Source organism: Rattus norvegicus, chromosome 19 (assembly GCF_036323735.1).
Source record: "Rattus norvegicus strain BN/NHsdMcwi chromosome 19, GRCr8, whole genome shotgun sequence".
In the NCBI taxonomy this organism is placed as follows: domain Eukaryota; kingdom Metazoa; phylum Chordata; class Mammalia; order Rodentia; family Muridae; genus Rattus; species Rattus norvegicus.
Window position 1 is genome coordinate 69,898,996 of NC_086037.1, and position 26,752 is coordinate 69,925,747.

Consider the following 26,752-nt stretch of genomic DNA (forward strand, 5'->3'; position numbering starts at 1 on the left):
ACAGCCATAGGGGACATACAGAAGTGATTTCCTCTTGAGTTTCTGAAGCCAAGTACTGAGCAACAGCCCTAGCCTGTCAGGAAAGGGATGGTGGCACCCACGTGGGTAGGCCCAGTATTAACTTAAAAGAATTTTCTACGGCCCCGTGATTTTTCTTAAAGATCTTTAGAGAATTGTTTTCTAACATAAACTGTGAGAGCAACTGCAGGTCAGGAATACTTAGCATGGTGGCGAACTGCCTTAGACTGAGGAAGAAGCCAGCTGGGCTCTATGTGAGTCTCACGTACCAACACCAAGCCATGGGGAGCAAGATTCACAGCCCCCCCCAGGCCCCCCAGCTCCTGGGACACTGAATCACAGCTATAATTAAGAAACACAAGGACAAGAGACCAGCAAACGCTCACATCTGGTTTTTATCTTAAGTGTGTTCCTTTGTCTCATCACGATGGAAAAAAAAAAAAACAAAACCGGAAAAATCTTGAAAGCTGGTTAGCTCCAAATTTACTTTAGGAAAGAAGGCCAAAGAGTTTTGATGTCCAATTTCTTGGTTCCAGTTGCCAAGCTGGTCTTTGACCTCTCTAATTAATTTGGGTATCATCTCTTTGCACATAGGCTCCTGTGTTTTCCTGGAATGGGGCCTGCTCCTTCAGGTTTGGGAAGCCCTTACCACCTCAGAGAAGCCTTCGAGTGCCCCGGGGGATTCCTCCATCCCTACATAGCTCAAGCCTCTGAAGCCAGCTGCTCACCATCTCTAGACCCTTTGGAAGGAAGTGTGCGATCACACGCATTTCCCTCCAAATTAACACGTTCGTTTAAAAGAAACTCGAATTTCCTGCCCAGTTTTTATATTTTAACACATGCACTTTTCTGAGTCCTTATCTTTCTTGTTGTGTTTAGGGATTTGTTAAGTCTCAGTTCAAGATGCTGAGGCAGGATCATGACTTCAAGTATCATTTAGGAACTCTGTGTGTGTGTGTGTGTGTGTGTGTGTGTGTGTGTGTGTGCATGCATGTGAGAGAGAAATGGAGACAGAGGAAGACAGAGAGGCTTTTTTTTTTTTTTTTTTGGCTACAAGTGAGACTTGTATTGCTCACTTTACTTGGAAAGATCAGCATGTGACTTAGGACTGGGAGGGAGTATTGTGAGTAAAGTGTCCGCTACACAAACTTGAGAATCCTGTGTTTGGATCCCCAACATCCGCCTAAAAAGCCAAGTGTCTATATCCTAGCTCTGAGGGAAAGTGAGTGGTAAGTGCTTCCCCTTGTCAGCCAGTCCGGCCAAATAGAGAGTGGTGAGTTCAGTGAGAAACTCTGGCTCAAAAACCACAGACATCACACATCTCACATACACACACAAATCACATACACACCACACACATACACACATACTCATACCACACACATACATACACACACCACACACATATCACATACCATATACCACATACACATCACATACACATACACACACATCACACATACCACATATACATACACACACATCACACATACCACACACATATTGCACCCACAAATCACATACACACCACACACATACACACATACTCATACTACACACATACATACACATGCCACATACATATCACTTACCATAATCACATACTATATACTACACACACATCACACACATACACACACATTACATGCACCACACACACATCACATAACATATACTACATACAATCACATATCATATACCACACGAAAATCACATACACCACACACACACACACACCACATACCATATACCACACATACCACACACAAATCATATACACACCACACACACACACTTACAACACACATACACACACTCACAACACACATACACACTCACACCACACACACACACACACACACCACACACACACTCACACCACACATACACACACCACACACACACAACACACATACACACACTCACAACACACATACACACACTCACAACACACACACATTTTGACTTAGTTCTCCCTTGCTCTATTATAATCACCATAAGTTTCCTGTCAGCAATGTCTGTTTTAAAAGTAGTCAAGTAGATTTCTCTAAGTGTGTGTTTGTCCCTGCCATGTGCAGATGCGGAGGTCAAAGGACAATGTGTAAGAATTGGTTTTCTTTTCAGTCCTGGAGCCAGAGCTCAGGTCATCAGACTTGGTGACAGTGCCTTGATTGGATAAGTAGTGTCCTGGGCCCTCTGGGGGCCTTGCTGCTGTGTGCTGGTTTCTGAGACTAGATCTCGCCATGTAGGTCCGGCTGGTACTTGCTATGTAGCCCAGGGTGGCCCGAAACTTAAGGCAATCCTCCTGCTTCAGCCTCCCAAGTGCTGGGATGATAGGCGTAATTTATGCCCAGCCCGCTATACCTCAGTATATCAAAGCAAAGTGCTTTGGGGGAAGATGGAGGGACTTCAGTCAAGAGCTTGGGGGGGTCTCTGGGTCCTCATAGTTCCTGGTCAGTCTTCCATCCTGTCAGGTGCAGGGGACCTTTTCAGTGACAAGCTGTCCCTGGAGCTCACTGGCCCATTCCCTGTGCTCTGTGCACACAGAGCCGCAGAAGCCACGGTCCAGCTGGCTCTGTAAGCTGCTGGCCTGATCTTCACCAGCTCCCGGGGTCTCTCAGGTTCTGGAGCCTACCCAGGGAAGCTCAGGAGTCTTTCCATGCAAACAGCAGCAGAGGACACTTTACTTTTTTTATTCTTTACCAGAAAGTCAGGTTTCTAGAAAGTTTTTATTTTTTAATTAATTAATTAGATTCAATAAAGTTTTATCTCCCCAACTGTGCAGCCGTTTGAACCTGTTCAAGCCTCTTCGCCAGCAGCTGGGGCGTCGCCACGCTTTGTGTTTCTGGTGTCAAGTTCTTGGGCTCTGTGCTTTGAAACCAGCTTCCTAAGTCCTTTACTCCTGAGGGGCTGCCCTGGCCACGGACCCTCGAATCGCCAGTCTCTCGGAGACCGCGGCTGGAGTCGTAAGGTATAGGTGGGGACTTCCTTACAAGGTTTGTCATACGTAGCTCGGTCAAACAGGACGAGGTTGTTCAGCTTGTCTCGAACTTTGCCTTGGGACCACTTCTTTTTAGCCTCGCCACCAGATTTATTTACTGGGTCTTTCTTGGCTGACTTCCCAGCATTCGTCTTCTTCTCATCATCTTTCGGCGGCGTGGCGAAGCTCAGAGAGGAGTGTGGGCCACTGCAGCCTCACTAAGGTATCAGGGGAAAAGCTGTTTATTTTTTGTTTTTATTTATCTTATTACTTATTTATATTATTAATTATTGTTTTAATTTCATTCTTTTTTTTTTTTTTGTTCTTTTTTTTCGGAGCTGGGGACCAAACCCAGGGCCTTGCGCTTCCTAGGCAAGCGCTCTACCACTGAGCTAAATCCCCAACCCCTTAATTTCATTCTTAATTTTACTTTTTTTATTCTCTATTAGAAAGGCAGGTCTCTACTGGAAAGGATGGCTTGCGACGTCTTAGGAAGCAGAACTTTGTGCTGTGACTGTCGAGAAGTGGGGCTCTCATGGCAACAGCCTCTCCTGCCTTGCCTTATTCATGAACAATTTATTACAGACCTAAGTTTTGCAACAAAATATGAACATTGTGACTTTTGACATAAAACAAGTAATCTTATAAAAATGTTTAGAATTATCTTATTTCATGTGTTCCCCCCCCTCCCCGCATGTATATATGTGCACCCCATGCGTGACTGGTGCTCAAATAATCAGAAAATGGTATTGGATCCCCTAGAGCTGGAGTTTTGGATGGTTGTGAGCCACCATGGGGAGCTGGGGTTCGAACTGGGTCCTCGGCGAGAGCAGCCAGTGCCCTTAACCACTGAACCACCCCTCCACTCTCAAATCTTTATTGTTTGGTTTTGATTTGAAACAGGGTCTGATACCACAACTGGGTTCAGCTTTCAGCAATCCCTCTGCCTCAGTCTTCCGAGGACTGGGATGACAGGTGGGAGTCACCATACCTTCCTTATCTTGCTAATAAGGAGCAATCTTTAGTTAGTGAGTGACGTTTTAATGGTTCATTTGGAAATAATTTTTTTTCGGTAGTGGCAACCATAAGGCCCAGAGGTTCTGATCAAAAACAGAACAAACAAAACAAAAAACCCAAGTAGGCCCTGAGCTACATTTGTAGCTGGCATGTCAACTGGGAGTTGAATTCTTGGTAAAGGCCATCAAGACACCATTGATTTGTTTCTAAATTTCATATTGGCACACATTAACAGAAAAGCAATATTCTGCTTGGTCAGTTACCTGCAACGAGGCTGATATTCATATCTAAAAATGCCCAAAACTTTCTCACTTGAGAGAAGTTGTGCGTGTGCCTGTGTATGGGTGTGTGCACATGAGTGCAGGTGCCCCGAGGGGGCCCTGCAGATAGAGCTGCAGCCGAGCCAGAGCCATCTGCATGTGGGGACGGGAGCCAGACCTCAGCCCAGCACAGGGGTGGCAAGCACTCCTAGCTGCTCAGCCAGCCAGCCAGCCCCTGATTTTCTTACGTTACCAGTTTTTGAAGGCTTTTTGGTATTGGTAGTGATCTGATCTTTAAATTGGCATATTGTAATCCTACTTAACCAAGCATTTAGGGTTGTATTTCCACTTTTGTGGGCTTTGGGGTTTCTATTAAGATATTTTCTCAGCGGCCTGAGGGAGACAGCTCAGTTGGCAAAATACGACAACCCGAGTTCCACTTCTAGCACCCCTGTAAACTCCCAGGATTGAGCTTCTGTAATCCCAGCATGGGGAAGGTAGAGACAGGAGGACTGGTGGCTTGCTGGCCAGCCTGGGTTACATAGTGAGTTCTAGGACAGCCAGGGTTATACAGAAATGCTGTCTCAACAAAACAAAACAACAGCAAACAACAAATGAAGAAAAACGGTGCCGGGTATAGTACCACATGCCTGTAATCTCAGCACTCAGGAAGCAGAGGCAGGAGACTCTCTGTGAGTTTCAGGCTAGCCTGGTCTACAGAGCAAGTGCCAGGCCAGCCAGGACTACATAGTGAGACCTTGTCTCAAACACAAAACAAAACAAAAACAACAAGTAAATAGAACGTTGAGAGTATTTGAGGAAGGCACACAATGTTGACCCTCAGATTAAATGTTTAGGAAGAAATTCCTTCTGGGCTGCTACTGTTTGCTTTTCTGACTTAACATGCCTTCGTTTACTTGCTTGCTTGTTTTGGTCTCCATGTTTTTATTCATGAGACACTGTGTCCCAGCAGGAGGTGTGAACACACACTTAACCTGTTTTTATTTTCTCCGTGTCTGCCTATGAGTCCCAGGCTGCCCTGGACCTCAAAACCTCCCTGCAACTGTGTGCCACCCCTGAGCCTGGCTGGTTTCATTTCAGTTGAGAGTTTGCCCATTGTGTCGCTTAGGGAATACCTAAGGACTGGAAAGTTTCTTTTTGCCCACTTTGTGAATGTGGATCTGGGGACATGTCGAACTCGGAGGTCTTTTTTGAGCATCTGCTGTATACCATGGCACGGACCAATGTGCAGAAGAGATCTCCAAAGTGCAGAAGTTGGCTAGCTTCTCTTTCCCACATTGCCCTGCTCTGGAGGAAGAGCCAGGTCGGTCTCTCCCGGTTGTCTTCTTTGTTTGTGGTATTGGAGTCAGTACCTGAAGCCTCTCTGCTTATGTGAGCCTTCATTACCAGCCGTTTACCTTCAGCCTCATTCTGCTCCCCACGAAGGCGAGACATTGATGCTGAGCTCTGTCTGCACAGACTGAGAGAGCCCGGGCAGTGCACGCAAAGGTCTGGAGGCCAGGTGCCCGCACATGAGGAGGACCCAGGAAAAGTCAGGATCTCTGTAACTTATCTTTGCCACATTGTGAGTTCTTCTTTGCATCTTGCTCTGTTTTCTTTCACCATTTCAGTCCCCTAACACTGGAGAAGAGAGGGAAAAAATAGAGAGAAAAGGAGAGAGACCCCTGAAAAAAGTCAGGGGTCGGAAAGGGGCAACATTATCTCTAGACTGCTTCCTGCTAATTAGGGGCATTAAGCTCCCTGGGGCAAGTTTGATCTTCCACATCCGGATATCTAATTTCTTCTTGTTGCTTCTTCTTTGCACTCAGCTACTTAACAAACCCCCAACCACCACCACAAACCAACAACCCAGCCTGCCTCTCGGGCCCTAGCATTTATAGACCTTCTTTTTTAATCCAGCCAATCTTTAATCAGAAAGAGCACGTTCTCAGATTTCATTACAGATGGTTATGAGCCACCATGTGGTTGCTGGGAATTGAACTCAGGACCTCTGGAAGAGCAGTCAGTACTCTTAACCGCTGATCCATCTCTCTGGTCCTTATATACTTTCTTAAAGTCTCCAGAATTCCAAACGTCACACAGTCTTGAAAACTATGCACCTGACAAAATCACGCCCCTTCTAGAGCAAGGGGCAAATCACAGTCAGCTGCTGTGGATGATACGAAGTAGCCCCATATCCCACACCTGGGGTTAAAAAAAAAACACGTTCTTATGGTATTTCTGTGATTTTAAAAGAAAACCAAAACTCCAAAATATCACTACACTCTCCCAGCAACTCCTGTAAGGAAAGGTCACCGGTGAGGACGCCACCCGATGCAGGATTTTTTTTTTTCAGTCAACTTCTGCCTCCTTGTGGCTACTTCTGAGAAACCCTGTCCCTTTCATTCATTTAAAAACATACTTTTATATAAGCAGAAACCGAAAGAAGATTGTATTTGTTAATTCATGTTTTCTTTTAAAATGTTAAGAGGGAAACAACATCAGGAGAACAACGTCCTTCAGGATGACTTTTGGGGCAGGCCCTTACATTTTGGTCTGTTTTCTGCCTTATTTGAATTTTGGAAATGATATCTGAGTGTAGTCGCTCACTCTCTTAGGTCCAACACACGGACGCATAAATAGATGGACTTCTGTGGGTTCCAGACCATCTCCCTGCCCCCAAATAAAAAAGCCTGCACTGAGTATGTGAACTAGCAGAGGGTCAATTCCAGGTTTCTCCCACTGTCTCCCTTCACTTTCTAGACCTGGGCATTTAATCCCAGTGCTTGGGAGGCAGTCATGGCCTGGGACCCAGTGTGCTGTCACAGGACCCAGTGAGGTGCCACAATTGACTTTGACCTCTCTAAAAGCCTCGGGGAATCTCATGACCCTGCCAGACCTCTCAGGAAAGGTGTTGAAACGAAAGGGAACCCTAGTTACCCTGACTGAGAATTTTTGAGACGGGGTTTCTTGTAGCCCCGGCTGGCCTCAGACCTCCTTTGTAGCTTAAGGTGACTTTAAACAGATCTTTCTCCTTCACCTCCTGGAAGCTGACCTAACGGTGTGTGCGTCACTGTGCCTGCCTTGTGCAGAACCAGAGTTGGAACCAGGGCTTTGTCAGACTTCCAGGTGCAAAGTCTTGATTGGATCGATCACCTCTGAAGGGAGTTGTCTCCTAAGCCCCAGGATATCAAAATACACCAACAGGATGGGGTAAGCTGGGCTCCTCTCAGATGGCTCAGATGATGGGGACCTGGCTGATCATGTCCCCACCACCTGTCACGGCATCAGGCTACAGTTCAAGTCCATGACACCCAGCTGCCTCGGGATGTGTGACGTAGATGGGTCTCTGACCTACATTTGTGCCTGTGTGTCTCAGTGTCATCCTTGGTCATATCTGAGACCTTCCCCAAGTAGTTAAGAAACCCTCCAACAGCCGGACAAAGTCACTGTGGTAAACCGAGGCAGAGATGGGCAAACAAAACATTGGGTATTGCATCTCTGTGCAGAACAAAGCTCAGAAACTCTTCCCCAGCAGCCTGAGCCATTTGGTGACATCCACCCATTCTAAAAGGAAGTGTCAGGCAGAGCCTGGACTGGGGAGTGGAATGGGTCTGGGGGCGGGGGGTCGGGGACCGAAATGGGTCTGGAGTCCCAAAGCCTCCTCCAGTGCATCAGGTTCACCTTCCTGAGCTGGGTTTCTGACGACATTACGGGATGGCTGCTTCGAGATGTGTTAGCTTAAGCAGGCATGGTGTGGCTGTATATGATGCTTTTCTAAGTGGGAAGCCGCTTCCTCCTTCCAGGTATTCAGAGAATCTTTATTCTTGCTGCCTATGCTCTTTCCTGGGTTGAGGATAGAGTACTCTTCTCCAATTTATTCAAGCTTCTTTTGTTTTCTCTCTCTCTCTCTCTCTCTCTCTCTCTCTCTCTCTCTCTTTCTTTCTTTCCTTCTTTCTTTTAAAGAAAGGATCTCCTTTCGATGATTAAATTTCCCAGAATTGTCTAGGCCTTTGCCATTGTTCTCGAGTGGGGCTTTCTTACAGCAGCCTGGGCCGTGAGCTGGGAATGCCCCGGGCTATCTGTCTTTGGACCGAGGAAGCACAGGACCCTTGAGGGATAATAAATCTGCCTCGGATAACAATCCCAATTTAGCCATCACACTCCTACAGGCTTCATCGGGAGGCTGCCGGGAGGAAGAGGGTGAGAGACTTCTCAAAGAGTTTAGATCCCAGGAGGACAGTAAATTTATCACCTGCCAGGCCTGGCTCTCACCACCCACCTTGCCTCCTCCCCTTATTGAGGGACACAGCCAGGGGGAGGGGATGCTACACAAGAAGATGCAGGATATAAAAGACTGATAGGCCTCACTATAGAGAAGCAAATGTCATTACTGTCTAACTCTGACAGTGTATCCTGCCGGCTGGGCCCCTACCTTCCGCAGCCTGACTGCCTGGGTCTGAAGCTCTGTGTTACAGTGATTGATCTGAATCCAGGGGCACCTGCCCAAGTTTCCAGGTGCTTGTGCTTCGGGGCAGAGGGCTGCACCAGGAACACGGAGAAGTAGAGACGGTTTGTGCCTGAGAGGCAGGCAGTTGGTAACAGGAACCTCCCCGATGACCCCATTCGAAGCAACCCTGTGTAAGAAGCAGAGAGCTGTCTCCTGAGAGTTGTTCTCTGACCTCCACATGCGTGTTGTAGCATGTACATGCCGTGACAACCCCCAAACAAACGAATGAGTGAATAAATGAATATAAAGAGACAGATGAAGGAAAGACAGCACACCCATGAAAACGAGAGCAAACTGAAGAAAAGCGGCAGCCGTGACGCTCGCGACCGTTCCTAGGTTACGCTTTCTGTGTGGCTGCTCATGTGTCAGGTTGTTGGCACGCGCTGTTTGCCGTGTGCCGTGAGGTGGGGAGGAGTGTCTAGTCTTTTAGTGTCAGCTGGCTCTCTTCATGTGCTCTTACGGGTCCTTCTCTTTCCAGTCCCTACTCTCCGGCCACACATGCTGCTGTGCCTCTCACAAGAACTCCAGTAAGCTCTAGGCTCCTGCCCCAGTTGTCTGTAAAGGTGAAACAAATACAACAAGCTTGATCTATCTGGTCTGGGTAGAGCGAGCAGTAAGGTGCTCAGCCAGGGCACCCTGCTACCTAACGCCTGAGGGAGTCCTGCATTCTCAGACACGATTTTCAAACTTCATTGACTTGCAAAAGAGTTTTACGTCTTGTCCTCTGAGCTCCTGGCTTCTGGCTGCGGAGGCACACCATAGATTTTAGTGTGCACAGTCCATGCAAATACGATGTGTGGATATGCAATTTCTATACACAGAGCAACTGCGGACTTGGCCGATAATGATACAGACTCTGGGCTGTGGCCTTACTTATCAGTCAATCCTTTAAGGCTGCCCCATCTTTGCTCTCATGAAGAAGAGAAAGAGCTTCCCGGCAATGTTTAAATTATTGACAGAGCAATGATCTCCTTTGTGTGGAGACATTTACACACCTCAGTATCCAGAACGAGAGTCGAAAGCAGACGGAATTGAAGGCGTCCCTTGTTTGTTTGCAAGTAGCAAGCTGGGCTGGAGAGATGGCTCAGTGGTTAAGAGCTCCCCACTGCTCTTCCAGAGGTCCTGAGTTCAATTCCCAGCAAGTAGCAAGCTGGCCCTCAGCGTGGCATTTAGTGTGCATTTTAGGATAGCTGTCCTGCTCACAGAGGGCTCCATGAACTGTAGGCTCCGGCTTTCACTGGGCCCAACAGGATCTCATTCCCGGAGATTTGGAGCTGGCTCCAAGCGGGTCTCCGTTTGGCCGGATTAGAAACCAGTGAGATCAGCGGTAATGAGAAGCAGAACTTACCAGAAAAGCAGCCTCAGTGTGGCTGCGGGGGCCTCTGGCATCCTCAGGCTGGCCCAGGGCTTTGCAGAGTACCAGCTTAGTCCTGCTTCCTGCCTCCGTGAACTTCGTGGATCCTCAGCAGAACTCCTCGTGCGTGACTTGGATTGTACTGGTTGTGGTGAGTTGCAGTTAAGAACCTTAATACAGTGTCACCCATCAGGGGTAGGGGACCACCACAACACTGGCTGTCAGGGCACAAGAGTGTGAGGTAGGGGCTGGAGAGATGGCTCACTGGTTAAGAGCACTGACTGCTCTTCCAGAGGTCCTGAGTTCAAATCCCAGCAACCACATGGTGGCTCACAACCATCTGTAATGAGATCTGATGCCCTCTTTGGGTGTGTCTGAAGACAGCTACAGTGTACCTATATATAATAAATAAATCTTAAAAAAAGAAAAGAGTGTGAAGTAGGACACGCACATGTTGCCGATGAATCCTCACAGGTGAACAGGAGTGGCCCTCAACTCCGGCTCCCAAGAATCCAGCCTGTCACACTGGATGATGATTTCCGGAACATACCAATGACCCTACTAGGTACTGTACTTTCCGGGGACTGTAATGGTCTCAACCAGTCAACTGATTTTAAAACACACAAGTCCAGACTGGCCTTGAACTTGTGGTAGTAAGTCTCCCAAGTGCTGGGATTATAAGGCATGAAGCAGGGGCCATGGGATTTGGCATGAATGTCCTATGAGAGAACACATTTTAATAAGGTCACAGCTCTGCCCCTTTGCTGATGGATGAGGTTAAAGTAAGGAAGCAGCCACCAGGGAGCAGTGCTGTGTCGGAAACTCTGCTGGCAGCACAGCCACAGTGGCTGCTGCGGCCTGGTGGGCGTGAGTGAATAGAGATCTGGTTGGCAGAGCTCCCACTGCCACATCCATCCCATAGCTGCCCTGGCCACCATGTTCACGAGCCCATGGGGGTCACAACAGGGCAGCTGGAGAAAGAGGTGGGCTGCTATCCCCAGAACACGCCATCTCTCTGAGGCCACCTCCTGGTGAGCACTCACAGATGAAACACAATCTCCATTTTTATGCCTGTGCACCTGAGGGCGTGCGTGTGCACAGGCGCTCACTAACAACATGGTGACCAAATTAAAAAAAATCTGATTCTGATGATATTGTAAGTTTTAAAACTTTTATTTTCATTTTGTGTATGTGTCTGTCTGTCTGTCTGTCTGTCTCTCTCTCTGTGTTTGCGTGTGCGCGTGAGAGAGAGAGAGAGACAGACAGACAGACATGGCCAGACGAGGGTGTTTGATCAGACCTCTGGAGCTGCAGTTACTCAGGATAGATGCTGTGAATCTGAACTCTGGTCCTCTGCAGGATTCTGCAGGACCAGTATGTTCTCTCTCTCTCTCTCTCTCTCTCTCTCTCTCTCTCTCTCTCAATTATTTGTTTATTTTTTTAAATATTTATTTATTATAGATAAGTACATTGTAGCTGTCCTCAGACACACCAGAAGAGGGCATCGGATCCCATTACAGATGGTTGTGAGTCATCATGTGGTTGCTAGGAATTGAACTCAGGACCTCAGGAAGAGCAGTCAGTGCTCTTAACCACTGAGCCATCTCTCCAGTCCACAGTATGTTCTCTTAGCTGTCAGGCCAGCTTCCCGGCCCGTTTTAAGACAGTTTATGTTATGTATTCAGAGATATTCCTAGCGATCCTTGGGTGCAAGTCAGAGATACCTGAGAGCATTCAATGGCAGGCTGGCCAATTCATCTGCATTTGCTATGGAATACCTCTTGGGGGAGGAGAGGGTTAATTTTAGCTTACCACTTGATCACAGGCCACCACTGAGAGGAGCCAAGGCAGGAGCCTGAAGGCAGGCCTGCTTACTATAACACACAGCATTAACCTCCAACCAAGAGCTCACCTCACTGCCAAGCAGGTACAGCAGGAACCGCAGAGGATGCTGTTTGCCAGCTGGCTCATAGATGGGCTTCAGTTCAGTTAGCTTTCTTGGTTAGTTCAAGACCTAGGTAATGGTGCCGCCCACAGTGGGCTGGGCCTTCGAAGGCCAGTTAACTGTCAAGACATTTCTTACAGACACAATCTGCCCTAACCCTAGCCCTGGGCTGTGTCAAACGGACAGGTAAAGCTAACTAGGACACTGACAGCCCCTTTTCCAACTGGATTTTCACTAAATCCAGACTCTCTGCTCATGTCTTTATCAACTTCAAGCCCCATCCACCCATGCTAACGTTAAGGCTCCTGGTAACAGGCAACTGGCTGCCCCACCTCTCCAGGGCCTTGTCTTCCAGTGGTCACAGGTTCCTCACTTCCTGTAGAAACTCTCCCATGCTTCTTCCTAGCGTCCCACTCCTCCCCCACGTTCCACCCACAGCCAGGCCTCCTGGCTTCAGGCTGACTACTCCCCACAGTTCAGTTTTGTAGGTTTATTTTTGCCTCCGGGTCCAGAGGGCCAGGTTACCCGTGACTGGCACTTCCTGGACCCAGTGTCCTGTAGCAGGTGCTTTGCTGGAGCAGCCAAAGGGAAGGGATGGTGGAGGTGAGCCAGCTGCTAGGAGCTTGGCACAGGCTTGTGTGCTCCTGGCCAGCCCCGCGCTGCCAGCGATCCTCAAGTCATTTTTAACAGCTGCTCCCACCCCCCAACCTGTCATCTGTCACTTGGTAGGAAGAAGTCCCTCTCTTGTCCACCCTGCCTTTTACTCCCAGGGTCGGGGAAGCGCCCAGTTTTTCGGTCCCTGGTCACCCTGCCCCATCACACTTCCCCTCCTTGGTTTCCTTCAAGTGAAAAGCAAAACTTTCTGCGCGCTGCGGTCTGGGAGCCGCGAGGGGCGGCGCGCGTGTGCGAGGGGGCCGAAGCTGGAGAGGAAGCGGCGGTCCTGGGCAGGAGGAAGGAGCCAGCCCTCGGCTCGGCCCCCTGCCCGTTTCCCGCCGCCTCCGCGGTCGCAGTCACCACCGTTGCCGCCGTCCGGAGCGCAGCCAGCCGCACGATGCAGGGCGCGGGTTCCCGGGGCGCTTGGATCCACAGTCCGAGCCACTGCCCAGGTAGGGCCCGGGGTCTGACGGAAGGCGAGCGCGGCCTGCCGAGATCCGGGCGCACCCCGGTGCGGGGGAGGGAAACCGAGGCAGGGAGCGGGGCGTGCCGGGTGCGGGCTGTCGCGTCTCCGGCTGCCACTGCAGCTCCCGTCCAAGCGCGTCCCCGCTGGGGGGAGCCTGGCGGCCTGGGGCGCAGTCGGTGGAGGGCGGCGTCCGCAGCGCCTGAGTGCAGCTCGGTCCTGGGACTCTCTCTCGCGTGGCCGGCGCGGACCCTGTGGGGACGCAGGGCGAGGTTGGGAGAGGTGTGGGAACTGCAGCCCGCACCTCCCGTGGGGCTGCTCGCCGCCCACTTCCGAGTGTGGACTGTGACGCGCAGGGCAGCGCAGGCTGAGGGGACCCACTCCATTTTCCCCCGTCAGCATGGGCCACCTACCAACCCTAGTGATGACATCGAGTTAAGTGGGCGGCCGCTTTTCAACAATGACCTCCGCAACTCACTGTCAGAAAACCAAGGAAATGAATGTGATGGCGCACGCCTCTGTTGCTAGTACGCAAGAGACTGAGCCAGGAGGATTGCGGACACTTTCTAATACAGCCTGAGACGCTATCTCAAAAACCCAAATCAAACCAGAATAACGGAAAAACAAAGCAAAGCAAAACAAAACAAAAACAAGAAAAAAACAAAAACCAAGCAGGGAGCCCAGCTCCAGACTGGGCTTTGCAGTTTGGGCGTGCCGTGCTGAAGGAGAGAGGGCAAGGGACTTAGGCTCTTATTTTAGCTCTTGGAGCCTCAGTTTGCCCATTTGTGAAAGGGGCACTAGCCACCCGCTTGCCTGTCTCCTTAACTAGGTTCTATGAAGAATTTTTTTTTTGCAAATGGGAGTTAGAAAACACAGGGTTGATGGGTGAGTGTAGGGTGAGAGTCTCCTGCACATGCGTCCTAGACTCGGGCTTGCCTCAGTTTTTCAATTTGCAAAATGGAGCTGATTTTCCTCCCGACTTGGTCGGGTTTTTAAAGGGTTTAATGTGGTAGGAGGGCATTAAACCCCTGGTTTAATGTGTCTGAGATACACAGCAAGCTCTCAAAAATCTTTTAGTTGCCCAGGTTAGCCTTAAATCCCCTGCATACCCTAGGCTGGCCTCCAATTCGCTAGCCTTGGCCTCCCAAGCGCTGGGATTACAGGTGTGCTCCACTACGCATGGGTCCCTAAGTATTTATTTATTTTTTTGACCGTACAAGACCTAATAATTACGGGTAATACAGGAATGCCAGTGTGAGTTAGTTAGCGTCTGAATTACAGGATATTTTAAAAGACATTTGGCATCTGATGTGGAGACTGTCAAGGTTTAGCCAGGACTCTGCTCACAGCAAAAAGAGCCCTGGATGAGAACCCTGCATTCTGAGCTGCCTCTCCCAGCCTCGGTTCTCTCTTCTGTTGACAGAAAGAGAAAGCACCGTTCACACTGAGTGTTGCCCTAGGATCAGGAGAAGCAGAACATCTGGAACTGGGGCTGGTGCCACCTTTGCAGAAAATGCATGGGCCAGGCACCTGCTCCTGCCCTAGGATGAGGTCCTCCTCAAACCTGTGAGGGCTGGTGCTACCATTCTCATCTTTTCTTCCATGAGGCAAGGGCTAGTCACCTGCCTGTGGCTTTGGTTGTTAAACAAGGACTGAGGCTCAGAAACCAGGTGCTGGTGTCTCCAATCACTGGCTGAAGGGAAGCCATGAGGTAGAGCCCAGGTTGAGAGTAGACCTTTTCTGGTCAAAGGCAATGCTTGGTCTGTTTCTGCCTTTTATACCTATTTTGTCATCTATCTATCTATCTATCTATCTATCTATCTATCTATCTACATCTATCTACCTCTATCTATCATCTATCTATCTATCTCTCTATCTATCATCTATTTATATCTATCATCTATCTACCTCTACTATCTATCTATTATCTATATGTCTATCATTAATCTATCATCTATCTATCTAACATCTATCTAACATCTATCTACCTCTATCTACCTACCTACCTATCTATTATCTATGTCTACTATCTATCTATCTATCTATCTATCTATCTATCTATCTATCATCTATCTCTCTCTATCTATTATCTATGTGTCTATTATCTATCTATCTACATCTATCTATCATCTATCTCTCTATTATCTATATGTCTATCATCTATCTATCTATCTATCTATCTATCTATCTATCTATCTACCTACCTACCTATCTCCAGCCATCTGCTTACCTACCTACATGCAGTACTAGGGACCACACCTAGGACTTTGTGCAATGCTAGACAAGCAGGTGAGCACTTCAGCACACCGTCCTACCTCTAGCTGGCATTTTTCATAATTGCAGACCCTAACAAAATGAGAGTAAATCACAGGAAGAACTTCGCCTTCCCCCTAATGTAATATTTTTATTGATTATTTGGGAATTTTATACAAATGCAATGCATCCCACCCCACTCACTTCCTATTCCTGCCACCCTCCCACCTTTGTGCCTCTCCTCCCCTCAACAAACAAACATCACCAAATTCAATTTGTGTCTCTCACACAGTCATTGTGTTGCTCCCAGTGGCCAGTCCCTTAGAGAGACCTGAGCCCCCTACTCCCTCTGCCTCCTGCAGAAAGAACTTTGCAAACACTTTAATTTCATCTTTTATTTTATAAGGTTCTATTTTGTGATATCTTCTTGCAGAAGAAGAATGAACTATAAAAACTTAACCAAGTCAAATGGTCTTAAACTTTGAAAGAATGCGTTGTGAGACCTTCGTCTGAATCTCAAAGTTCGGTCTACTGGATGTTCGATTTTAACAACTTGCCAGAGGCAGGCGGGGCGGGGCGGGGCGGTAGCCTGTAAGGAGGAGATTTTTTGTCAGACGGTCACTTCGCTGAGAGTCCTAGGACAGGCAGAAGGGACCTCAGTGCTACCCAAGATGAAAGGAGGCGTTTCAGATTGGAGAACCCAGGCTGGGGCTCTGTTACAAAAGGAATTCCCAGTTCCTCTGAACTAGATGTAGTTCACCAAGAGGACATCAAAACCATGGGCTCACCAGAGCAGACAGACTGAGGCCTCTATCCCTGGAGTGTGCTTCTGTGTTGTGTCCATAATTCACGTGTGTTTCAAAGACGGGAGGCACACTGTTGTTAACTGCTTTTGTTAAATGATGAAAGTGATACTTGCTTGCTCAATCACGAAGATATTTCTATAGGAAAAAGCCAACTTCCTGTGCTCATTAGAACATCTTCATTAAAAATAATTGTTGGTAATTAAAAATAATTGTTAATGCATGTATATGCATGTGTGTGTGCACATGTTCAAGGAGTAGGAGAAGGCGCCAGACCCAAGGGGCTGGAGTTGTAGGGTGTTGAAAGTCACCTAGTATGGGTGTTGGGAACTGAATTCAGGTCCCCTGGAAGAGCAGGACAGTTTCTTAACTACCGAGGCACCTTTGCAGCCCCCAAAAACAACCTTACCATTCTATTCAGAACAGCGATTCAGTTGGAGGTGTCAGGATTTGTGGTTTCAACTTGACATTAGACCTTTAGAACAAAGAGCTAATGGTAATATTGGTATTAGAGGGTCTGGGTAGGGCTGGAGAGATGGCTCAGTGGTTAAGAGCACTGACTGCTCTTCCAGAGGTCCTGAGTTCAGTTCCCAGCAACCACATGGTGGCTCACAACCATCAGTAAGGAGATCTGGTGCCCTCTTCGGGTGTGTCTGAAGACAGCCGCAGTGTACTGACATACATAAAATAAAATAAATCTTAAGAAAGAAAAAAGAGGTCTTAGGAGTAGCCACGTTAGTGTAGAGAGTGAGACTGGGTGACATTTTAGGTTAGGGCCACTTGGTGAGAGTTATATTCTCTCTTTCTAATAATGATGATAATAGATATTGTATGTTCTGTTCCCATCCCTCCTTGCCTGAGTCCATGCCACCTACACGCCTTGAACGGCCGCCCTGGGAGGGAAAGGTCCTCTCCTGGCATGGCTGGACCCCCTGTGGAGGTCACTTGTCCCTTAGCATCCTTTAGTAAGAATGGCTTCCAGCTCTGGGGAGTCCTATGCTGCTTGGGCTTGACTCTAGTGGCACTGTGGGGACAGCCTCTGTCCATCCTTTCTAAACCTGATGCTCTAGCCATTCAGAATGCACATCCACTTTCAGAGTCAGCGCCCACAGCTGCTGTCGAGGCAGATCTGCGGCCAGCGCTCAGCTTTCTCAGTGGAGTGGAGGAGGGCAGGGCAGGGAAGCCAGGTCGCCTAGGGATGAGATATTAGTATTTGGCTTTGGAAGGTGGTGAGGGGCTCACTAGAGTCTCTCTTCCCCTTGCTGCCGTCTCCTTTGGCGACTTGTCTTTTATCGTAGCTCAGGGAATGGATGTGGCTTCTTCCTCCAGGCTTTGGGCTCCCTGTTCCTTGACGGTAGTAACCAGAAATCTCCAGCTCACTGCTGAACAGAGCTTTCAACTGTGGAGCTGAGATATAGCTCACTTGGTAAAGCGCTTACTGTATTCGCTCAAAGTCCTTCATTTGGTTCCTCAGAAGGAACGTTAAAAGGAAAAAGCCGGGGGCTGGAGAAATGGCTCAGCGGTTAAGAGCACCCGACTGCTCTTCCAGAGGTCATGAGTTCAATTCCCAGCAACCACATGGTGGCTCACAACCATCTGTAAAGAGATCTGATGCCCTCTTCTGGTACATCTGAAGACAGCTACAGTGTACTTATATATAATAAATAAATAAATCTTTTAAAAAAAAAAAAAAGGAAAAAGCCGGGCGTGGCAGCATGTCTTTGTAACTCCAGCACTGGTGTGGCAGCGACCTGAGGGTCCCTGGTGCTCACTGGCCAGGCCTCCTAGTTGAACCATTGAGCTCTCTGTTCAGTAAGTCCCTGACTCAGGAAACAAGGTGCAGCATGACTGTCACCTGGTGTCAACTCCTTGCCCTGCACATACATGCATGAACATTTGTGCACCTCCACACACATACATACACATATACAAACACACACATACACACACACCTCTCATGTCCTTATTTAACACTCGCCCTTGGGAGTCATTTAGCCAAGAGGAGTCCAGATTCAAATTCTCATCTGCATGTTCCTTGTAGCTTTGTCCTCTGCCTATTCATCTGAATCTGTGCCTGTCTGGAGGCTGTCTTGGGAATCTGTCTTCTCTGTCATCTATCTCTGTCTCTCTGTCTCTGTCTGCCTATCTCTGTCTCTCTGTCTCTGTCTGCCTATCTTTGTCTGTCTCTATCTTCTTTCTCTGTCTCTGTCTATCTCTGTTTCTGTCTCTGTCACTTGTCTCTGTCTCTCTCTGTTTCTATCTCTGTCTCTCTGTCTCTCTCGCTTGTCTCTGTCTCTCTGTTTCTATCTCTGCCTCTCTGTCTCTGTCTGTCTGTGTCTTTTTCCCTCCTCTGTCACTTTCTGTCTCTGTCTCTATCTCTTTCCCTCCCTCTCTCCCTCTCTTCCTCTCTCCTTCCCACCTCTCTCCCTGTGTGTCTGTCCCTGTGTGTGTCTGTTCCTAACAAAGGACTTTGTTGTGTCTACGTTGAACAGCACAGGAAGCATCACACGAGGACGGAATGCCATACTTTACAGAAATCTTTGTTTTCCAAGGATTAAGTCCTTGGCTCCACCTGATCCCAACCGTCTCACACAACAGTGCGAGCATCTCTGTTTGTCAATCAATATCCATAAATGGATGATCATTTTAGAAGACGACATCCACTTCTGTGTTTGCTGCTTTCAGCAGACGATGCTCAGGCGTTATCTGGGTCATGGGCACGGAGGAGCACAGGACTTAAGATTATATTAGCTTAGGTTGTAAAAGTTGATTACATGGGAAACCCCAGGCAAGGAAGGCTGATTGTTAAATTGTTCTCCTAAAAGCAGATTAAACAATCAGGCCGAGTACACAGTAGGGAGCAGTCTTATGTTTTCAGTGACCTCAAGGTGTCTAACTAACTTCAGCTCTGGGTCCATCAAAGATTTGCCTGCCTCTGCCTCCTGAGTGCTGGGATTGAAGGCACGCACCGCCACTATTCGGCGAGACGTAGGTTCTTAATTCCTACGTTTGTAAGCTGGGTATGGTTGGTTGCTCATGTCAGTCGTCCCAGCACTTGGAAGGCTGAGGCAGGAGGATTGTGAGTTCAAGGCCAACCTGGACTATAGAGTGGACCTTGTCTCAGAAATCAAAGCATGGCCAAAAAGGATGCCTCTGTTCATTGTTCATCCATCGACGTAATGTTCACCGAGTATCTACTTGATTTCCAATCTCAATAGATTTAGACTCACAGTCGGAAGTCATCAACTTGTTTTGCAGCTTCCTTTAGAGCAGTAGTTCTCAACCTGTGGGTTGTGACCCCTTTTGGGGCTGAATGACCCTTTCACAGGGGTCGCCTAAGACCATCAGAAAACACAGATGCTCCTATTGTGATTCATCACATGTAGCAAATTAACTTTATGGTTGGAGGTCACCACAACCAGAGGAACTGTGTTAAAGGACCCCAGTATTAGGACGGCTGAGAAAACGTGCTAGTGGTTGTTTTCTCGTGCAATGGGCTGGCTTGAAAGGCTGTGAGCATGTTAGCTGCCTTGGGTGGGGGTGATGGAAAGTCTAGCCTGGGGAGGAAGGCTGTGTGAGATGATTCACGGGACCTTCCCTGGCCCCCTGTGGTTGATGTCCTGGAGGAGCGGGGTTTGAGCTTCTGTGAGATTTGCTGTCTCCTTGCTCACACTAATGCTTCTTTTCGCTGGCCCGGTGGTTCCACTCTGGAAGTGGGTTCCACCCACTTCAGCTCTGAGATCACAGCATCTGGGACTGGTTTTAATTGTGAGCATGATCATGCTTACCCAGGTAGACAAATGTGTGAGCGTCAGAGTGCAGGCTTGTGGATGGGTGGCTTTGTGGAGAGTGTGACTGTTTTCGGAGACCAGAGGGTGAGATTTCCACAGTGCAATGAGCAAACCGGAGTGGAACTGGAGTTGAAATTTTATTCTGTGGCACTCGGACCTAACTGTTCCCTTTCATACTTATTACCCTCCTGACTTGCAAATGGATGGATAGGACAATAGGCAGAGTCAACCCAGGGACTTGTGTGCGTGCGTGCATGCATGTGTGCATGTGTATGTGAGCATGTGCTTGCATGTGCATTTGTGTGCATGTGTGTATGTGTGCATGTGTGTATGTGTGCATGTGTGTGCATGTGTGTATGTGTGCATGTGTGTGTGCATGTGTGTGTGCATGTGTGTGCCTGTGTGTGTGAGCATGTGCATGCATGTGTGCATGCACATATGTTGCCTTTGTAATTAAAGCACCTCACTTATGTAGCAATGGGGAGGAATACCTTCCAGTGATGAGCTAAGGAAAAGTAAGATATAAATTTGGCTTCTCTTGTCTCTGGTTCCCCGGAAACTTAGGACCATGAAAGCTGCTTTGTGGGCATTAGACTTCTGAAGAATAATCTTGCACACTTGACTGTTATTAATATTTCTCTAGTTCTTGGTATCATAGCCAGGTGGGGTGCAAAGACAGAAGTATCTGCTGCCGTGCTTGGGACGGACGGACAGTGCATGTTCAGTTTAAACAGAATGTGAGTGTTTTAAGTGACCTCAAACCTATTAACTCCTTGGTTTTATCTGTCCCCTCCTAAAGACAATACTGTACCCATGGCTCCCCTGTATTCATTTCTGTATTCAAGGATACACACTTGGTTCCTGTTGTCATGCAGGTGTGTCTAACCTGTGACTGTTGGGCTGCATGCAGCCAAGGACAGCCATGAATGCACCCCAATAAAAACCATTAAACATATTTAAAACATTGTAAGGATTGTTTTTGGCGGGAGGAGAATTTCAGTCCCGTGTTTCTCAGGAGCGAGCATCGTAGATGACAAGATTATGTTGCAAGGTCAAAATTTGGAGGTGCCTGGTACTTTCTGTATTGTACATGATAGCATATTTAAACACGGATCACACCCTCCCTGAAGACTGTCCTAGGGAGAGATTTAAGCAAGACAGGTGTTCTTTGAAGAGTCTTAGATAAGCCTACACAAGCTGGTCCCCTAACACCGGAAGCTGCCCTCTGACCTCCCACTGTATGATTTACTGTGGCAAGTGGGTGGGAGATTGTCACAGGCTTTTCCCTTGGGACCATCTTGGAAGGAGAGAAGATATGTGTGTGTGTGTGTGTGTGTGTGTGTGTGTGTGTTTTGTGTGTACATGTATATTTGGATGTATATGCTTATCCATGTGTATTATATGTATGTGTATGTATGTGTGTATGCACTTGTATATTTGGATGTATATGCTTGTGCATGTGTATTATATGTGTATGTATGTATATATGCACATGTATATTTGGATGTATATGCTTGTGTGTTGTTGTAAAAATATAAAAAATAATAAAAGTCAGGTTGTCTTTTACCTGGCGAGGTCCGGCCCCGCAGTGCCCCAAGATATCTGCTGGATATCTTGCCAGAAACACACATCCCAACTCTGTGGTCCCAAACCAGCCGCCCCACACTCCATTACACTTAAATCTACACATAAAAGAACACACAACACAATAACCTTTGGCCCAATTGGTAAGATATAATTGCCCACATAAACATACAAAGCCCAGTACCATCCATCCCTTAAGAACATTAGTACAACCTGTAAATACACGGAGTGAGCGGAATCTTAATGTCACCTGCCATGGTTTCTCTCCCTTCTCCCTCCTGTCTCTTCCTTTCCATTCCAGTCTCCTCCTCTTCCTTCAAACTTCTCTCCCACCCACCCTTCCTTCTCCTCCAATGACAGGCCTCCTTCTATCCTGTACCTGTCCCTCACCTGTACTTTACAAATTCAATGGAGAGAAGGTTCCGGTGAAGTCACTTGAGTCCTGAGCACATGACTAGGCAGCAGTTCTTGGGGCAGTGGAATTAGCATCAAAATACAGATAACTCGGGGCTGGGGATTTAGCTCAGTGGTAGAGCGCTTACCTAGGAAGCGCAAGGCCCTGGGTTCGGTCCCCAGCTCCGAAAAAAAGAACCAAAAAAAAAAAAATACAGATAACTCCAGGGCAAACCACAACACTTGTGCATGTGTATTATATGTGTATGTATGTATGTATGTATGTATGTATGTATATATGCACATGTATATTTGGATGTATATGCTTGTGCATATATATTATATGTATATTTCTGTATATATGTGTATATGCACATGTATTTTCAGATGTATATACATGCATGTGTGTGGAGACTAAAGAAGGGTGTTGAATTCCCCCTATCCTCTGAAGTGAAGACTTCTGGTGTCTTTGGAAAGTCAGTTGTGCCAAATGATGCTTTGCTGGGGCACAGGTGAAAGGCTGTTTTGCTAAAGCAGACCTGTGAAAGAATGCTTTGCTGAAGCAGACACATAAAAGGACACGTGATGTTTAGAAAGACTATGAATATGACCCGGCACACAGGGGAGCTTGAGCGCTGGTTTGCTTTGCTTCGCCTTCCTCGTCTTCACTGACGACATGAATGCACTGGCTCGCCTTACACCGTGCTGCTTAGCTTCGCTTGTGGTGACTTCACAGGGAGAAACTGGCCAAAGACCTTCTCTCGAGGTTTCTGTGGCTTCTTGCCACTCCCTCAGACCCAGGTAGGTTGCCTTGTGTCTTCTGATTAAACCGTTCTTGCTGATTTGTGTGTCTGCCAAGTGGACGGGGCTGAAGCTGCTGGTTCGTGTTTGATGTTTGCTAGTGGACTGGACTGAGAACAATAAAGATTGGAATCGCCCTAAAGAACTATTAAGTGGGTCCACTTCCCCATATCGTAATAACCCCTCTTTCCCATTCCCTCTGGTGGGTGGTGGTCTAGAGGGGAGGTTGAGCTCTTATTTAAGTAGGCTGAGGACAATTTATTCCTATGATCCTCTTCTGCTTGTTCTTTTGGACACTGTGGTATGTTTGTCTGTTTGTTTGTTTGTTTGTTTGTTTCTAGATGGGCAGCCATCAAGCCCCAGTTATCCCCCTGCCCCTGTGCCCCTCTGTGCTGGGGTTTCAGAAGTGTGTGGGACCATGCTGCTGTTGCATGCATTCTGGGGATTTGAATTCAGGTCTATTTTGTATATGGCAAGCACTTTTAACTGCCGAACCATTTCACCCTCCCCCACCCCCACTGTGTCACTTTATTTTTGACATTGTGACAAGATGTCGTCATCTACAAAGGCTGGAGAGCACACAACTGTGTTTTGGGTTTTGTTTTATTTGTTTTTTTTGAACTCAGAATCTCTTTCGTTGGCCTGCATTCATAGCCATGCCAGGTGTGCACTTGATTTAAACACTCAATGGGAAATGGACGAGCTCTGCACTTTTAAGCTAATATTTGTATTTTCTGTATGCTATGATTTGGGATAACTTGAGTATATTATTTCATGTATGTATTGCATGTGAATGCTTAAGACTGCTAAGATCACAGATAACAAAGGATCTGAGAAACACAATGGTGTTAGCTCTCCTCTGGCTCGCCTTGCTGTGGGTTGATGTTGATGTTTCGAACTTACAGACTTTGTTTCCTTTCCTAATGAGCAAAGGGTCTTTCCTCTGACAGTCCTTCAGTTCATGGCATACTTTTTATGTACATTGTATGTTTAAAGTCAGTCAAAGTGGCAACAGTTTCATAAGGAGCTGTGTGAGTGTTTCAGAAGAGAAAAAACACATCGTCATGATTTCTGTGGTGGAGCACCTGGACCGTGGAGCACAGTGCGGGGAGCAGAGCACCCTCTCCAGCACCCTTGTCCCATCTCCCACCAGAGTGATTATCTACCAGGAAGCATCAAAGTTCCTGGATCACAGGGCAAGTCTTTCTTATCAGAGAGCACAGAGGGCATGCTGGGAACAAATGTTCCTCAACCATCATCCAAGCCCTCGGGTGGCTAGTTTTGCAGCCTAAGGCCCTGCTGGGCTGGAGAGTAAGCTGGACCTGACACTGTGCCTCGCACTGAGCCTCTGAAAGTATATAAACTGAGGACAGGACTGTTCCACAGTATGGTTAAGTTCTCAAGAAGGTTTTTATTATAGATGTGAGAGAGAACAGCGGGAGGTATCTGAAAGAGTCCAGAGCACAGAGTGAAAGAAATAGATTGAACGTGGCCAGCGGAGAGATGGGGAAGAAGGGCACACACGTGCGCACGTGCACACAACATACACATATGTGTACACACACATAACACACCACACACATACACACACCACACATACACAGATACACACACAGATATAGATATAGATATAGATATAGATATAGATATAGATATAGATATAGATATAGATATAGATATAGATATAGATATATAGATATAAAGACAAAGAGATTATGGGCAAAAGAGAGAGAGCATAGCCCTACCAGCAGGGTTATGAGAAGAGTGAGCAGCTGAGAGAAGGGAAACTGTGAGATAGAGAAATTGAGGGTGTGTGTGTGGGGGGGAGCGGGGTGGGGGCGGGGGAGGGGCTAAGGAGAGATGGGAATTTGCGATCCTGAGGGAGCCTGGGGTCAGCATGGGCTTTGGCATGCTAATAGCCACCACAGATAGCCCCTTGTTCCTTCTGCCAGTGAACAGGGAAATGACCTCTTTGGTAGAGGGGCCGCAGGAGCTACTGGAGAATGCTGGCTTTTGTTTTGACCACCAGAACGTGGGGGAAATAGTGTTTCCTTTGGACGCGACAGAGCGGCCAGCAGCAACAGTTCTGTGAAGAAATCTTTGACTAGTGGTATTAGCTCAGCGTTGCAAGTCACTGGTACGGGTTGGTGATGGGGGTCACACAAACTAAGGGCTTCGAGTACAGCCTCCACTGGCCTTGTGGAGATCCCAGAACCCTCAGTGCTTTGGGCTTCTCCTTGTTTAATTTTGGTTTGGACTTTGTGTAGCTTTCGTCTCTGTGCAGCGGCATCTGTATGAGGCCCTCTACTAGGATACTGTGTTTGGTTTCTCCATGTGACTGACTGACAAGCCGGCTTCTCCTGGCAGAACATTCTTGCAGGTACAACATCATACCTACAGAGGGCGCCCTGACTCTAAAGAAGACTTTTTTGGGCCTTTAAGCTTCAGGATGGAAGTGAGTGCATTTTGAAGGTACTGAATAAAACCGTTGAGGCACACCGCCTTCGCCCTCCCGCAGAACTCCACAGGCTCTGGGTAAATCTTTGGAGCGGTTGCTCGTGAACTGTTACCACTTCTGTGACACCGGCCACAGGACAGCCTACTTGGCCCACGCTCAGGGTGTTCCTTCCGCCAGGGTGTTCCTTCCGCATTGTCAAAGACCTCTCAGTGCAGAAAAGGCCAGCTTGCTTCCTGGAACCCCACAGGAGCCATAGTCAAAGGGCTTCTTGTTTCAGACGTAGAAAACCCACAGGAAATGCTGGCTTCCGAGCAGCTACCCGTTTTCACTGCCTCTTCAGACCTAGCTGCGTTCTGCCCCGCGACCCCCCCTTTGAATGCGGCAGCGACTAGCATACAAACAAACTGAACAGTAGCGGTTCAGGCGGGAAGGGGAGGGACTTTCTGTCCAAGTTCTCCCAGCAACGAAAGGGAAGAGCCCCAGCTGGCTTTCTTGTGCTTCCAGGGATGACCTTATCATTTATACAAAGCTGGCCTCATAGTAGGCACCTTACCAAGACTATTCTGGGGAGACGGCTAGATTCCAAGTCTCCACCAGCCCCTGTCACTCAGTAGTTGTGTGGGCGGGGATGAGCCATTTGATTCTAATCTCTGTCTGTGCACTGAGCAGGGCATGCTTGTCCTGAAACTGTCACGGGGATGACAGTAGACAATATCAGATAGCGTCCTACAGTAAAGGTGGGTCGCAATCTGGACTAGGCCAGTGAAGTCCCACGTGATGGGGCAAGTGGCCCCAGCAACTGATATTATAATTTCTCAGCCCCAGAGATGACGCCCTCTTCTGAGGGGTAGCTTTTGGGGTTTGCCACCTATGTGGCAGCAGGGATGTAATAATGTGGGAAGGTACCATTGTTAGCTCAACTGGCGTAGCCTCCTGGAGGGCGTGTCCGGTGAGCTCACCGTGCTCCAGGGTGGGTCATTGCATTCACACCTCTGCCATCTGATGGCTGACCTGGGTTGGCATGCCTGGAGTGATGCTACAGGAGCCAAACAGAAAAAAATAATCTGTGATGGTTAATTAATATCGATGGTCAACTTGGTGGTATCTAGAATCACTGAAGAGAAGAGTCAAGCCTATAGACATCTTTTAGGTTTGGAAGTTGTGGAATCGCCTTAACCTGTGAACTGTGCCATTCCACGGGCTGGGGCTGCAGGCTGTACAGGTAGAAGGGAGGGTGCTGAGTGCCAGAGTTCACCTCTCTCAGCTTCTTGACTGTGGATGCCATGGGACCAGCTGCCCAAGCTCCTGTCACTGCTCCTTTCCTGTTTGATGTGCTGTGTCTGTCCTGGTCGACTTATCTGTCACCTGTGAAGGGAGTCTCGATAGAGGGATTGCCTAACCTCGGATTGTGCCTGTGAAGGATTGACGAGATCGGTAATTGATGTAGGCAGTCCTGGCCTACTGCGGG

The 26,752-nt window shown here is 47.9% G+C and overlaps 1 protein-coding gene and 1 pseudogene across 13 annotated transcripts in view; one reads left to right on the forward strand and one right to left on the reverse strand.

Moving 5' to 3' along the window:
* Nucleotides 1-2,448: 2,448 nt before the first annotated feature.
* Rps25-ps3 (ribosomal protein S25, pseudogene 3) lies at nucleotides 2,449-10,174 on the reverse strand (annotated as a pseudogene).
* Nucleotides 10,175-12,552: 2,378 nt separating this feature from the next.
* Disc1 (DISC1 scaffold protein) overlaps nucleotides 12,553-26,752 on the forward strand; it is a 209,423-nt gene continuing 195,223 nt past the window's right edge. For 5 of the 13 annotated variants that reach the window (XR_010060008.1, XM_063278077.1, XM_063278078.1 and 2 more), the window contains exon 1: nucleotides 12,557-13,190. Coding sequence is in view for 8 of the 13 variants with exons in the window: in XM_063278077.1 (XP_063134147.1) it covers nucleotides 13,136-13,190 (55 nt within the window). In the remaining 5 variants the exon portion in view is untranslated. Of the gene's footprint in view, nucleotides 13,191-26,752 lie in introns of all 13 variants that reach the window. The other 8 variants (XR_010060006.1, XR_010060007.1, XR_010060004.1 and 5 more) reach the window with 5 other exon arrangements.